At 33.3% G+C, this 13,862-nt stretch overlaps 1 protein-coding gene across 8 annotated transcripts in view; it reads left to right on the top strand.

Moving 5' to 3' along the window:
• NBEA (neurobeachin) overlaps window positions 1-13,862 on the top strand; it is a 727,838-nt gene that overhangs the window by 581,608 nt on the left and 132,368 nt on the right. For all 8 annotated transcript variants that reach the window (XM_031960710.1, XM_031960705.1, XM_031960707.1 and 5 more), the window contains 2 exons: window positions 267-369; window positions 3,402-3,517. In XM_031960710.1, the coding sequence (XP_031816570.1) occupies window positions 267-369; window positions 3,402-3,517 (219 nt within the window). The remainder of the gene's footprint in view (window positions 1-266; window positions 370-3,401; window positions 3,518-13,862) is intronic.

Raw genomic sequence — 13,862 nt, 5'->3', positions numbered from 1 at the left:
ATTGAATATTGTTTGAAATTATTCTTCATTTTTTTCTTTCTTTCTTTTGTCCTGCTTATATCCAACAAAAAATATTTCTCATTTTGACCCCAGCTACTTTCTGCACAGAATGTAAAAAAAGTTGGTTTTTAACATAATGCATTACTATAACAAATAAATTAATAAATCATCTCAATAAATCAATACACAACACTTAAAGCTTATATTGTAAAATTTATACTTTGTGCTTTTCATGTTTTCTAAATCACATTTTTTTCTTCACACAGCCTCGGTAATGTTTAACTTTCCTGATCAAGCAACAGTAAAAAAAGTTGTTTACAGCTTACCTCGGGTTGGTGTAGGAACTAGTTATGGTTTGCCACAAGCCAGGTAATTGTACAGTGTTGCAAATTTTTTTGTGGTTTCTTAATGTAGTTCAGATTCAATATAATAGCTATAGGATAGTTATACTGTTGTAACTAATAAGGTATGTGTGCTCCAGAAATCAAAGAATATTCTCTATTTGTAAATTGTTTGAAGGAAAATATATTTCTGCAAATACAAGCTACATCTCTGAAATGAAATTTATTTGATAGAAAAAAATTAGATATATTTTATACTAAATTCAGTTAACATTTCTTAAGTGCATTTTGTCTGCTTAAAACCCCTTGCTTGCAGTCTGGGAATTGATATTCTAATAGAACAAAAAGATACTCATGCATATGAGTTTTGAGAAACAATGTACATGATAAATGCACACATTGGTACAGACCAAAGAGTTTTTTGAAGTCTTAAAAAGAAAGTTATTGGGGGCAGCTAGGTACCACAATGGATAGAGCACCAGCCCTGAAGTCAGGAGTCATTGAGTTCAAATCTGGCCTCAGACACTTAACACTTACTGACTGTGTGACCCTCAACAAAAAGGAAGGAAGGAAGGAAGGAAGGAAGGAAGGAAGGAAGGAAGGAAGGAAGGAAGGAAGGAAGGAAGGAAGGAAGGAAGTTATGAACAAAAGTTGGGGAATAAGAGATAGTTTTATGGAAGATATGACTTAGTCTTTAAAAGTTGTATTAAGAACTCAACAAATGGAAAGGGAGGAGGCAGGACACAATAGATATAGACAACAGAGTGATTAAAGTTGTAAAGGCTGAAGTGCTTGAGGGGTAGATAGTTATTTAGTTTGATTGAAGCATAAGTACATATAAATAGAGATTATATGAACTAGGGTGACAAAAATGGGGAAGACCTCATCTCAGGAAAAATAATTTTAACCTTATTTAGAAGATACTATGAAACCATTGCAAATTTAGAATAAAGGAATGGTAGATACAAGGAGGAAGTTAGGCAGTCAACCAACATGTATTAAGCTTCTACTTTATGTTAAGAACTTGTACTAGGTGAAAAAATAACCTAATTAGGAAACTATATTATAGATACAGTAATGAGTACCTGTACTCTAGTCAAATAAACAATCATTTATTAAATGCTGGCTATGTACAAGCACTCTGCTGAGCTCACAGAATATAGATGTAAGTAGAAATGAAAACTGTCTTTGTCCTCAAAGAGCTTACATTCTAAAGGAAAAAAAATATTAAATAAAAGGAAGATGGAAAGATGAAAATACCTAATGTAGAGAAACAAGATCAGGAATACAACCTAGAAAGATAAATGAAAACATGGATATCAGAGGAACGTCCAAAATGAAGAGGTTTCTGTGGCATTAGGGATAAAGTCTAAGTAAAGTGTCAGAAGTGCAACTTTGAGGGGAAAGAAAATAGGATTGACCTGGATATTCTCTTTAGAGGAGAAGTTCTGGGGAAAACTAGCCAAGTAGAGGGAAAAGAGGCAGGGGCAGAAGTTTTTTCCATTGTATGAAGTCTAAAACTAGAGAATAGAGGGAAAGCATGATGGGTAAAAATATTACCAGTGGAAAGAGAAGCAATAGAATTTGATAACTGTAGTAAGTAAGATATGAAAAATAAAGAAGAAATAGTTAAAAATAATCCCAGAAAGTTGAATAAGAAAGCCTAAGTGAATAGTGAGATCATAAGAAAGAACAAGTTTAGGTAACTAGTTCAGTTTTGAATACATTGAGATTGAGGTGCCAGTGGAATATTCATGAGAATATATCCCATAGACAGTAAGAGATATGGGGCTGAAACTCAGAAGAAAGATCAGGAGCAGAAGCAGAGGTCATAATTGAAACCATAAGAATGAATGATATTGTTTATTAAGGAAATAGAGCACAAAAACCTAGGGTACAAACTTTGAGAAATATTAAATACAGGATATTGGGAGTATTCTGCAAATATATATAAATTATAGCCTAAAAATAAAGCTGATTATTTACGTTTATGAAGAACTTTCTCAACTATGCATGGTATATTAAAAATATCTATAAGACAGAAACAATTTTGACCATAAAATTTCTTTTCTTTCTTTTCTATATGCCATATGAAAATTTCTTTGTTAGATAATTAAAACTTTTAGTATAACAGAATGTGTGATTAATATACATGTATTTAAGGGTCTCCTAATTGCCAAAAACTGCACTAAACATTGAGGGTTTAAGTACAAGGTAATGGCAGTTGAATGACATAAAAGATAGAGCTCTGGGTGTAGAATTCCAGCTTCAGATGCATACAAGTAAGCTTTGGCAATTCACTTAACCTCTGTTTTCTTGACACCGTGTTAAGCACATTACAAATATTATCTCATTTGATTCTCCAAACAGTCCTGGGAGATAGGTGCTGTTATCATTTCCATTTTACAGTGAGGAAATTGAGGCAAATAGAGGTCAAATGACTTACCCAAGATGTCATATAACTAGTAAGTATCTAAGATAGCATTTAAACCTTCCTTCCTTCCTGACTCTAGACCCAACATGCTGACTACACTATCTAGCTTCCTCTATAAACATGTAAAATGGAGAGGGTATTGAAGGTTTTGAAGGAGAAAAATAGAACAGGACAGTGGTAACTATTTTATATTTATAAGTTATTTGGAAGTTTGGGTAGCAAACTTCTATTGATTATTGACCTTGATACAGTTTCTGTAATTACTTACTATTGTTATTATCTCTTTCATAGGCCAGTTTCTGATTTTTCACTGTTGAAAGGATACACATTGTCAACAACAGTATATTGCAAGCATTAACTAGGATTACTTTTAATAGAAAATATCATGTGAAATTTAACATACCATATTCTCAATAACAAATCTTTCAGATGTTGGTCAAATCTAGTATTTATTTTAAAGTATAGGTAGTGTTTATTGATTAAAAAAATAGTTGAAACAGTATTTAGGTCTATAATAATGGTCATTGAAATTATTCGTTTGAATATGTATGTCAGATAATATTTAGTGCATTTTGAATTGAAAACACTTATAGCTTCAAAATATCAAATTTATATTTAATTATTAGGAGAATATCCTTGGCCACCCCTCGACAGCTTTATAAATCTTCCAATATGACGCAACGTTGGCAAAGGCGAGAAATCTCCAACTTTGAATATTTAATGTTCCTCAATACCATAGCAGGTAAGGCATCTGATTCTTTAATCCCTTATAAATATGTTAATGTTTGTCAAAATCATCAGCACTATCATTGATATAATATATTGATATCTTTTGGATTTATCAACAGTCTTATACTAGATTAAGATTCGTATTGTTTTATTAGAAAATATACAACTTAGCACCTAAGTTTTAGTTTTTATTGATGAAGAGACTATTCCTTGCTTTCTCTGCCATTTCCGTTTCTGACAGCTTTGTCTGAAGCTTTATTAGAGTCAACAAACCTTTGTCAGGAAGTATCTGGAAATAATAATGGGAAAATATAATTTCACTACTTTGTCATTTTCAGCAACAGCAGTTAGACAGGAGAATAACAATGGTATTCTGCCTCATACAGATGTCACCTAGATTGTGCTATGATTGGATTACAGCATCTTTTCTTCTTTAGATAAGACCTTCAAAATAAAATATAAAATCAGATTAACTATTTTAAATAGTGAATAACTGCCTTCAGCAAAGGCAGTACTATATTTGCAAATTAAAAAGAGGCATTGGTTTTTTGCTAATCTAGTGATTTTCATTAATTAAGCATATTTGTGAGATTTCTCCATGTTTTTTTATTTCTAAATCATAGAGTCAGTTGGAAAGAAATGATTTTTGTTTTATTCATTATGAATAATAAAAACTTAACAGATTCTTCAGCATTATCATTATTTTTTTGGCACATAAAAATTCCCAAAACAATGGAAAGTCATTCTTACTGTGGAAGAAAATGATAATTTTTTACTTTACCAGTAAATCAAGTACTCCAAAGTAGAAGTACTTTTATAGTGCTTTGGTAATAGGATTATGTGTCTTATATTTGCTTGGGATAATAATTCCAGAGAGCTTTGTACCTGTTCAGAAATATGGACAGCACAGGCCAGCTTGCATCTTTTTCTCAAATGCTACACAGTAATGTAGCAGAATATTTTTCATGTTACTTTTTAATCAGTTTATTTTATTTCTTGCATTTTATAAATATAATTAAGGCTTTGACTAACTGGTCATTGATAATTTTTCTCAAATTTGGTCCCTTGCAAAATTATCACCTGGAACATTATTTTTCATGTAAACAAAAAAAAGGAGCCAGAAATAGTATGGCAATCAATAATATGGTCTGATTATTAATCAATTGTCATATATTCTAAAACTATATTATGTTCAATCCTTCTGGTGATTTTATTCCAAAGAATTTTGTTATATATATAAAACAAAGAAATTACTTTGCTGACATTGACTTTATAAAAAAGTTATATTAACTTATTTTAAGTAATTACTTTTTTATATAGCATAAATTCTTAATAGGATATTATAGGAAAGCAGATTTTACATAATAGTATATGCTGGACTTGAAGACCTGAATTTAAATTCTACCTCAAACACTTATTAGCTTTGTGATCCCAGGAAAGGTTTTAGTTTCAAGTAAGTAATCTTACGTAAAACTTATAATTATATAACACTTTATATTAACCATTAGATTTTGCTTAATTGTGGCATAGATATGAACTTTTATGAAAAATTATTTTCTTTCAAAAAAAATCATGAATTTATGCACTATATTTGCAAAATTATCTTGGTCCCTCCTTCTTAAATGTATCTTTTGAGGGGAAAAAGCCTCAAAAGTCTCCCTCTTAGACCAAAGAAAATGCTACTTCCTTTTCCTTTATGGGAAACAAATTTTTAATGTACTTAAACTCTCTACTCCAGGAGACTACTTGTAATATGCTATCTCTATAACATTGAGGAGAAGAGCTTCCTAGGTTTTCTTATCTGATTAAGATGGAAAAGTGGAACCTAATAACTTCTTGTAACAATCCTAAATAGCCAGACAAGTGTTTATTGAGTGCTTAGTTTATTTTAGATACTGTGTTAATCACTTAGGGATACATTAGAAAAACAACAAGTAGTTTTTGCTCTTAAGATGCTTATATTGTCATGAAAGAAACAACATAAATATATAGAGGAGATGAAAAATAATTAAAACGGGGAAGAGGTTAACAATTAAGGAACCAGAAAATGGCTGAAAGAAAATGGACTTCAAGGTCAATCTTACAGGGAAGCTAGGGAAACTGAGAAGTGAAGGTGAAGACTAAGAATCAAGTTGTTATTAGAAATATCTTAATTGCTTTCTCTCTAAACATTTTCTTTAAATGAGATGCAGGTAACAGACTGAATTATCATCTACTTATGGCCTCAGACTCAGCTTAGTTCAGTGACTCTTACCATCAGCAACATTTACTGAAATCCCACTATGTGAAAGTATGAAGAAGTGTGAAGAAATGTAAAACATGGTTTCTGGCTTAAAGTATGTTACTCTGTAATTATATGGCTTTGAATAGTTGTTTGTGTGTGTCTGTATGTACCTTTCTGTATGTACTCCTAGCTGCTTGTCATGTGGCTGCTGGTCTAGCTAGCTTCTTGACTAAGCTGCACACATTGCTATTGCCCATTCTCTTCCACCTCCGATCTTTCTTCACTGAGAATAAAGACTGACGATTTTCCCCTAACCTGAATTCCTGACTCCGGCTGATTTTAAAATACGCGGTCTTCACATTTGTGTTGTGTGTACATGTATCATATATGTATGCATGGGTTTGTATATCCATCTACACATATATAGATACATAGACATACTTTAGACCAGAGGTCCTTAAAACTTTTTAAATAGGGGGCCAGTTCACTGTCCCTCAGACTGTTGGAGGGCCAGACTATAGTAAAAACAAAAACTATGAACAAATTCCTATGCATGCTGCATATATCTTATTTTGAAGTGAAGAAACAAAACGGGAACAAATACAATATTTAAAATGAAGTAAAGTTTAATCAACAAACTTACCAGTATTTTAATGGGAACTATGGGCCTGCTTTTGGCTAATGAGATGGTCAATGTCTGCTTCCATATTTGTCACTGCTAGTCGTAACAAGAATACGAGTGTGCATCAGTTAGTCTTGATCTGGTTGGAGATTTCAAATGTTTCATTCTAGAAAAAGTCTGTTCACAGACATAAGTGCTGCCAAAGATGGTTGCCATTTTGAATGCATGGTTCCTGAGATGGGGATATGTCTCAGAGGGGAGAGATGCATAGAAATTATGAAGGCTGCTTGACTTGAATGCATCTTTCAGAGAGTCACAATTCTGCAGTTCAGCCAGTTCCATTTGCTAAATTGTATCCACATTTTCGGTGTCAATAGAAAATGGGTTAAGGAAAAGCTGTATGTCTTATTCATGGGGATGAAGCTCTTTAAATCTAAATTGGAACCCCTTTTGCAATTTTTCCAGTGAATCCACACATGTTTTGTTTGGGAATACAATCAGCGGTTTTTCCGCTAACAGGTTTTGAGTTGTGGGGAGATGGCAGAAGTTTTCCTCCTTCACTTGTTTGATGAGAAGGCCTAATTTTACTTCAAATGCTTTGACATGTGATTGCATATCACAGGTGAGCTTCCCCTTTCCTTGAAGTTGCATATTGAAATTGTTGAGTAGCTCTGTTGCACCTGTCAGAAAGGCAAGGTGCCATTTCCATTCTGCATCACTGAGCTCTGGTATTTCTTTGTTTTTTGAAAGCAGAAAAGTTGTAATCTATGGAAGTAAGTCATAGAAACGTTTCAAAACTCTCCCTCGACTCAGCCAAGGGGCTTCTGTGTGATAGAGAACATCTTCATACTCAACATTTAGCTCAGACAGAAATTCCTGAAATTGTCTGTGATTTAGTGCATTAGCTCTAATCAAGTTAACACAAGATTCCACAATTTTCATGACAAAATCCCACTTCAGTGATTTACTCCACAGCGCTTGTTGGTGGATGAGGCATTGTATGGCTATTGGATGAGAATGGTTATGTTTGTCCATCTCTTGGTTAATGCGAGCAATTACTCCTTTCTTAGACTCCACCGTGCTAGGCACCATCAGTTGTCACACTGACTAGTTTAGCCCAGTCCAGCTCCAAACCATTCATAATTTGGCAAACCTTCTCACAGATATCCTCTCCTGTAGTTGTTCCTTTGATGCTTTGCAGTGCAGCAAGCTCTTCTATGACTTCAAAATAATCATTCGTCTCACGAATAAAAATTAGAAGTTGTGCAGAGTCACGAACTTCATTGCTTTCGTCGAGTGCCAAGGAAAAATATGAAATTTTTTTTATGGAGTTTTGCAAATGCTGATGCAGATTGTCTCCCATTTCTTCAATCCTCCGTAATTGTAGGTCCTGAAAGACTCACTGTGCTAAATAAATCAGCCTTCTCTGAACACATCTCTTTGGCAACAGAAGAAGGCATTCTTTAACAAATTCTCCCTCCACAAATGGTCTTCCAGTGCATGCTATTAGCTTGACAACTTGAACTTGCTCGCAGTGATGAAATATTTAGCTGCTTCTGCTTCACAAAAGTATTTTGCTGAGTTGTCAATGTATTTTTTAGTTTTAATATTTTATTTTTTCTCACTTCTCCAACCAATCACATTAATCTTTATGTTGAGTTTCATAGTGTCAACGCAAATCATATTCTTTGAACACAGACACTATATTCTAGTATATCAGACATACAGCTTTTTCTTTGTACTGCATGAAAAAGTAATCATAAGTCCACTGTTCTTTGAATATCCTACACTCCAAGTCAATTTTTCTTTTGCTTGATATCATTATTTCCTAGGGATTCCAAATTGTTATTAGTAAAGTACCAATATATATACAGCGCTACAAAAACAATGTACCAGCAATAACTTTGCCCACACAGAGACATACAGACTACAATGCCCAACTTCCTCCAAGCTGCCTCTGCACTGTGATGCCTCCGTTTCTGGCACTCTCTCTCCTGCTTCCGACCTTCACTGCTGCAGTGAATTCCCCCTGCAGCGGCCGTGACATGCACAGCATGCATTGTACATTCCCTGCACCTATCTATTGTGGTGGCTGCTGTTACTGTACAAGGCCGCAGGCCATCAGTTTTCCATCTTCTGCATTTTTCTCCCTTCCCCACACCACACACCCTGGCCTGAGAACTCACCTCACCTCGGAATCACCTCACACTCTCTCTCTGCGAGTTTAGGTCGAACGTCACTTCCGGTCTGATTTTGCCATAACCTGGTGGGCCACATCTGGCCCGTGGGCCGTAGTTTGAGGACCCCTGTTTTAGACATACTGTGGGTTTGGTTCCAGGCTACCATGACAAAGTGAACTATCTCAGTGAAGAAAGTCACTAGTTTTGGGCTTCCCAATGCAGATCAAAGGTATTTTTACATTTTACTGTATCTGTTAAGTGTTTGGTAATACTATATCTAAAACGTATACATGTTTTAATTTTAAAATACTTCATTGTTTAAATATGCTAACTATCACCTAAACCTTCAGCAAATCTTAATCTTTTTTGTTGGTAGAATCTTGCCTTGATGTTAATGGCTACTGACTGATAAAGGTGGTGGTTGCTGAAGGTTGGGGAGGCTGTGACAGTTTCTTAAAGTAAGACAACAACAGAAGTTGCCACATCAGTTGACTCTTCCTTTCACTTGAATACTTAGTCATGCATGTATATGATGTATACATGTATATGATTCATAATCATATAATCAGCTTATAGCTATATGATGAAACCTAATGACCCACCAAATCCATGCTTACCACATAGTAAACCCTAGCCCATGACCACTAACAGGAGCCCTATCAGCATTCCTCCTTACTTCAGGAATGATTATATGATTTTACTTCCACTCCACACTCCTTCTCTTCATAGGAATTACATCAATGCTCCTAACAATATTCCAGTGATGATGAGATATTGTATGAGAAGGAACTTTTCAAGGTCATCACACCCCCATTGTCCAAAAAGGCTTACGCTATGGCATAGTTCTTTTCATTACATCAGAAATCTGCTTTTTCACAGGCTTTTTCTGAGCTTTCTACCACTCAAGCCTCTCCCCAGCTCTAGAACTAGGAGGCTGCTGACCTCCTGTCGGAATTCATCCTCTTAACCCATTAGAAGTTCCACTATTAAATACAGCTATTCTTCTTGCCTCAGGGGTCTCTATCACATGAGCTCATCACAGCCTAATAGAAGGTGATCACAAACGAGTAATTCAAGCCCTTACAACTACTATTGCTTTAGGCTTATACTTCACAACCCTCCAAGCCATAGAATATTATGAAGCACCATTTACTATCTCTGATGGCATCTATGGTTCAACATTCTTTGTAGCAACCCGCAACCGGCTTCCAGGCCTACACATAATCATTGGATCCTTATTCCTAATTGCTCTTATTATTATTCTCCAACTATCCTTAATCATAGCTTTCACCTCATCAGAGCTCATCATATTCTATATCCTATTTGAGACTACTTTAATCCCCACCCTGATCATCATCACACAATGAGGCAGCCAAAATGAACGACTCAATGCAGGATTATACTTCCTCTTCTATACACTAATTGGGTCCCTCCCCCTTTTAGTAGCACTATTGTATGCATGTATTATACATATGTTAAATACAGTATTTAACTGACTTAATTTCAATATCATTGTATCAGAGAATTGGGAGACTTGAGAAGAGAGAGGGTGGAAATGGGAAAGTCAGTTAGTGAAGCATTCTGAACACACAGCACTTATTGATTGAGTTCACTTTCTTATATCTTTATTAATTATGGTATTAACATAAAACGGCACTGATCGCAGATCACCATACTATATAATAATAATAATAATAAAAAGTTTGAAATATTGCAAGAATTACTGAAATGTAACACAGAGTCATAATGAAAGACTTAATAGATGCAGTGTTGCTACAAACCTTCAGTTTGTTTAAAAACAAAAAAAGCAATTATCTACAAAGCACAATAAAGTACAGTACAATAAAACAAGGTAAATCTATGTATATGTGGATGGGTAGATGAATGTATACATATATACGTGTGTGTATATGTAAATATGCAAGTATACACACACCATACAATTATGTATGTATGTTAGCGAGCCAATTGTAGCATAGTTGATAATTGACATTGTAACCAGGGAATTGTTAATTCTTATTTTGAATGATGCCTGTTGACTGTGCGACAGTCAGACAAGTATATGAGATGAACCAAAATTCTTTGAGACAATAATTTCAGAAAAAATACAGGATATGTAATAAAGTGATAAAAATCAGCATTTCTGTATAATAATAAAACTGAGGAGGAAATGGCAGAAAGAGAAATTCCTTTTAAAATAACTAAAAATGTAGAAAATACTTGGAAGTCTATTTACTAACATACATTTTAAAATTATGTTAATAAAACAATTTTTAAAAACAGATGTAATGAAATACCTAAATTAGAGAAATGTCAATTGCCCATGGGTAGACCACATCACAAAAAAATTGTCCATACAAACCTAAATTATTTATTCAGTGCTATGCCAAACTACCAAAACATTACTGGTTAGGACTATAAAAAAATAACAAAATTCCTATGGAGGTAAGAAAGAGGTCAAGAATCTCAGTGAAATTTTTTAAAAAGAGAGAATGAAGGAGACTTTAACAGTACCATTACTCAAACTATACTACAAAGTCATAATTCATTCTAGCAGGAATCCTTATAGGCATAGACCCACATTTCAACAGCATTTATCAAAATAAAGCCAAAATGGGTACATAATTTAGAAAGTGATATCATAAACAAATTAGGGAAAGATGAAAAAAAAATTGCTTGTCAGATCAGTGGATAAAGAAAGAGTTTGTCAACAAGAGATAGAGACCACAGAAAGTGAAATGGGAAATTTTGATAACATTAAGTTGAAAGCAATGGTACAAACAAAATTCATGTAGCCACAATTAGAAGGTAAACAAAGAAGCAAAAAAAAATTTTAAATGATGGAGGATTAAACAAGGAGAAACTGCTAACATTCAAAATGGAGAGATGATACCGTGTTTCCTCTAAATTCTAACATCATCAAGAATCATAGAGTCTAGTTAGATAAGGTCTAGGAGTGATTAAGTTATGTGTTGATACTTTTAAGAATGGAAGGAAACAGGAATATACTGCTTAGGAAGGGAGGTGAAATGGGGAGAAGAAGCATGCCTCATATAATCAGGATGTACAGATAGACATCTTTGCAGCAAGGAGCAGGGGCAGGGAATAGCTGACCCTTAAACCTCAGTGTCATCCAAACTTCCAAAAGGAAGAATACACACACACACACACACACAGAGTTGAGTACATTGCAGGAAAATAGAAGGAAAAGGTGAGTAGAGGTAGAGTAGCCTAAGTGAGGGAATAGTCCTAAATAAAACAAACTAAGCATATCATATATAGGGATGTTATATTTCTATATCTATCTATAGACATAAGGGATACGTATGTGTGCTTTCTGAGGTTGCAACAAATGGGAATCTGAAAGTGTGTTCATAAATTGGGGAATAGTTGAACAAATTAGAGTATATGAAAGTGATGGAATATTGATGAGTGTCAGTATATTGATAAGAATGTCAGTATAACACCTTTTGCCTTGGCAAAAGAAGGGCTACCTCTTTATTATAGAAATGAGAAGATAAGTGGATATTTTTTCCACTAATTTTTAATTTTTACAAGTAAGAGAGCAAAAGAGGGAGCTCTAGGATAATAGTCTCAATATTTTATTAAGCTCCAAATTGAAGTTCTCAACTTAGAACAAAGGGAAGGAGTATCATGAGAATCTTGGGGGTCCAAAAAGCTTGAGACAGCCACCATAGTGAGAAGGATGAGGAATCAATAAAGAATGAATAGAATATTTGCCTTGCTACATTGAGGACCCAAATGAAATTAATGGAACTAATCATTAGAATGTTAAAATTTCTTCCAGTTCTTTTCAACAGTATCTAAAGAGAAACAAAGGAGGCACATAGTAGGGGTCATTTCTTACAGCCAAGTTATTTAAATCTAAGATATTGTCCATTAGATATAATAGTTCTTTGTTTCAGATACATGGTGTTTAATATGTTAAAATTAGGTCCAATGATTCCTTTATTTTTCTAGTTTTTTTTTTTTTTTTTTACAAAAATTGTTGCTGTCTGTGTCAAAACAAAAAACCTTTTTCGTTCTCTTGATATTAATCCTATGATTTTTGTTGTTTCTGTTATTAATATAGCTAGATTTATAGTTTTCTGAACTAATTAAACCAACTCTGCATCCCTGCAAAAATCCCATCTATTTGTCTCATATTTGTGATCTTTACTCTTAAGTTCTAAGTTTTCTTTTTACTTTTTTGACTTTCCCTGATTTATGTACCAACACCATATTATGTATTTTAGGGAAAAAAAGTTAAAAAGTTATTATTTTGCTTTTCTGAAAAGAGTTTATGTAATAGTGAAGTAATTGGTATTTGAATACTTTATGAAACTAATTTTTTAATCATTCTGGTCAGACTGTGGTGTTTTTTTTTTCCTTATTCAGTTTGTTTTTCTGAGATTGAATTAGATTCCTTATATATTATTCCTTTAATCTTAGTGTTTTACATTTTGTAAATATTTGTTTCTTTCATTTAGGTTGATTTTTGTGGGCAAAATAGTAGTTTATAGGAATATCTTTTAAACTTTTTTCTTTTGGTGTGGATTATTCTTTTTTGTTTTTGATAGTTATGATGCTTCTCTTCTTCACCATCAAATTATTTAATTTTCCCCATGAAATTAGTTCCTACATTTGTTTATTTATTTAGCTTTTTATTGGTTTTAGTTTTGTTAATCTCTTCCCTGGTTTTTTGGATTTATATTTTAATATTTATTTTATTTTCTTTAATTGGGTTTCTAGTACTTTTTTTTCAATTGACTGCTCAATTTTGGTGTTTTTATATTGTTTTTTAAGAAAACGTTGTTGCTTTTGCAGCATTCCAAAGATTTTACTATGTTGTTTCATTGATGTTAACTATCACTTCTATGATTCTTTGACCTAACATGTTCTTTTATGTTGTTAAATGCTTTTTTATCAGCTTTTTTAAAGTATAATTTTTATTATAAAAGGTATATTTAATATTTCTGCTTTTTTTCCATTTTTGTAAGGGTTTTATGCTCTGTGGTCAATTTTTTCTGATGATACTATACAGCAAAAATAAAATAAGTTTTTCTTGTATTCTTATTCTTGTTATTCTTTTTTATTCATATCACTTTGGTTTTTTTTTTTTCCCAGAAAGTGATTGGTATATTCTTTTTTTTTTTTTTTTTTTTTTTTTTTGTGAAGCAGGATGTTTTATTGTTCCAGTTTACTAAAGGAGAAACTGAGGTTCAGAGAGATTAAGATTCAGAGAGCAGGATTACAGAGCAAAGAAGGAACTGAAGCTGGATTAATCTGAGGTCTCCTGACTCCAGATATAGCACTTTATCCATTACACCAT

This window comes from Sarcophilus harrisii, chromosome 3 (genome assembly GCF_902635505.1).
Source record: "Sarcophilus harrisii chromosome 3, mSarHar1.11, whole genome shotgun sequence".
In the NCBI taxonomy this organism is placed as follows: domain Eukaryota; kingdom Metazoa; phylum Chordata; class Mammalia; order Dasyuromorphia; family Dasyuridae; genus Sarcophilus; species Sarcophilus harrisii.
Note: the sequence above shows the minus strand (reverse complement) of the source record. Positions and strands in the feature narration are given on the sequence as shown.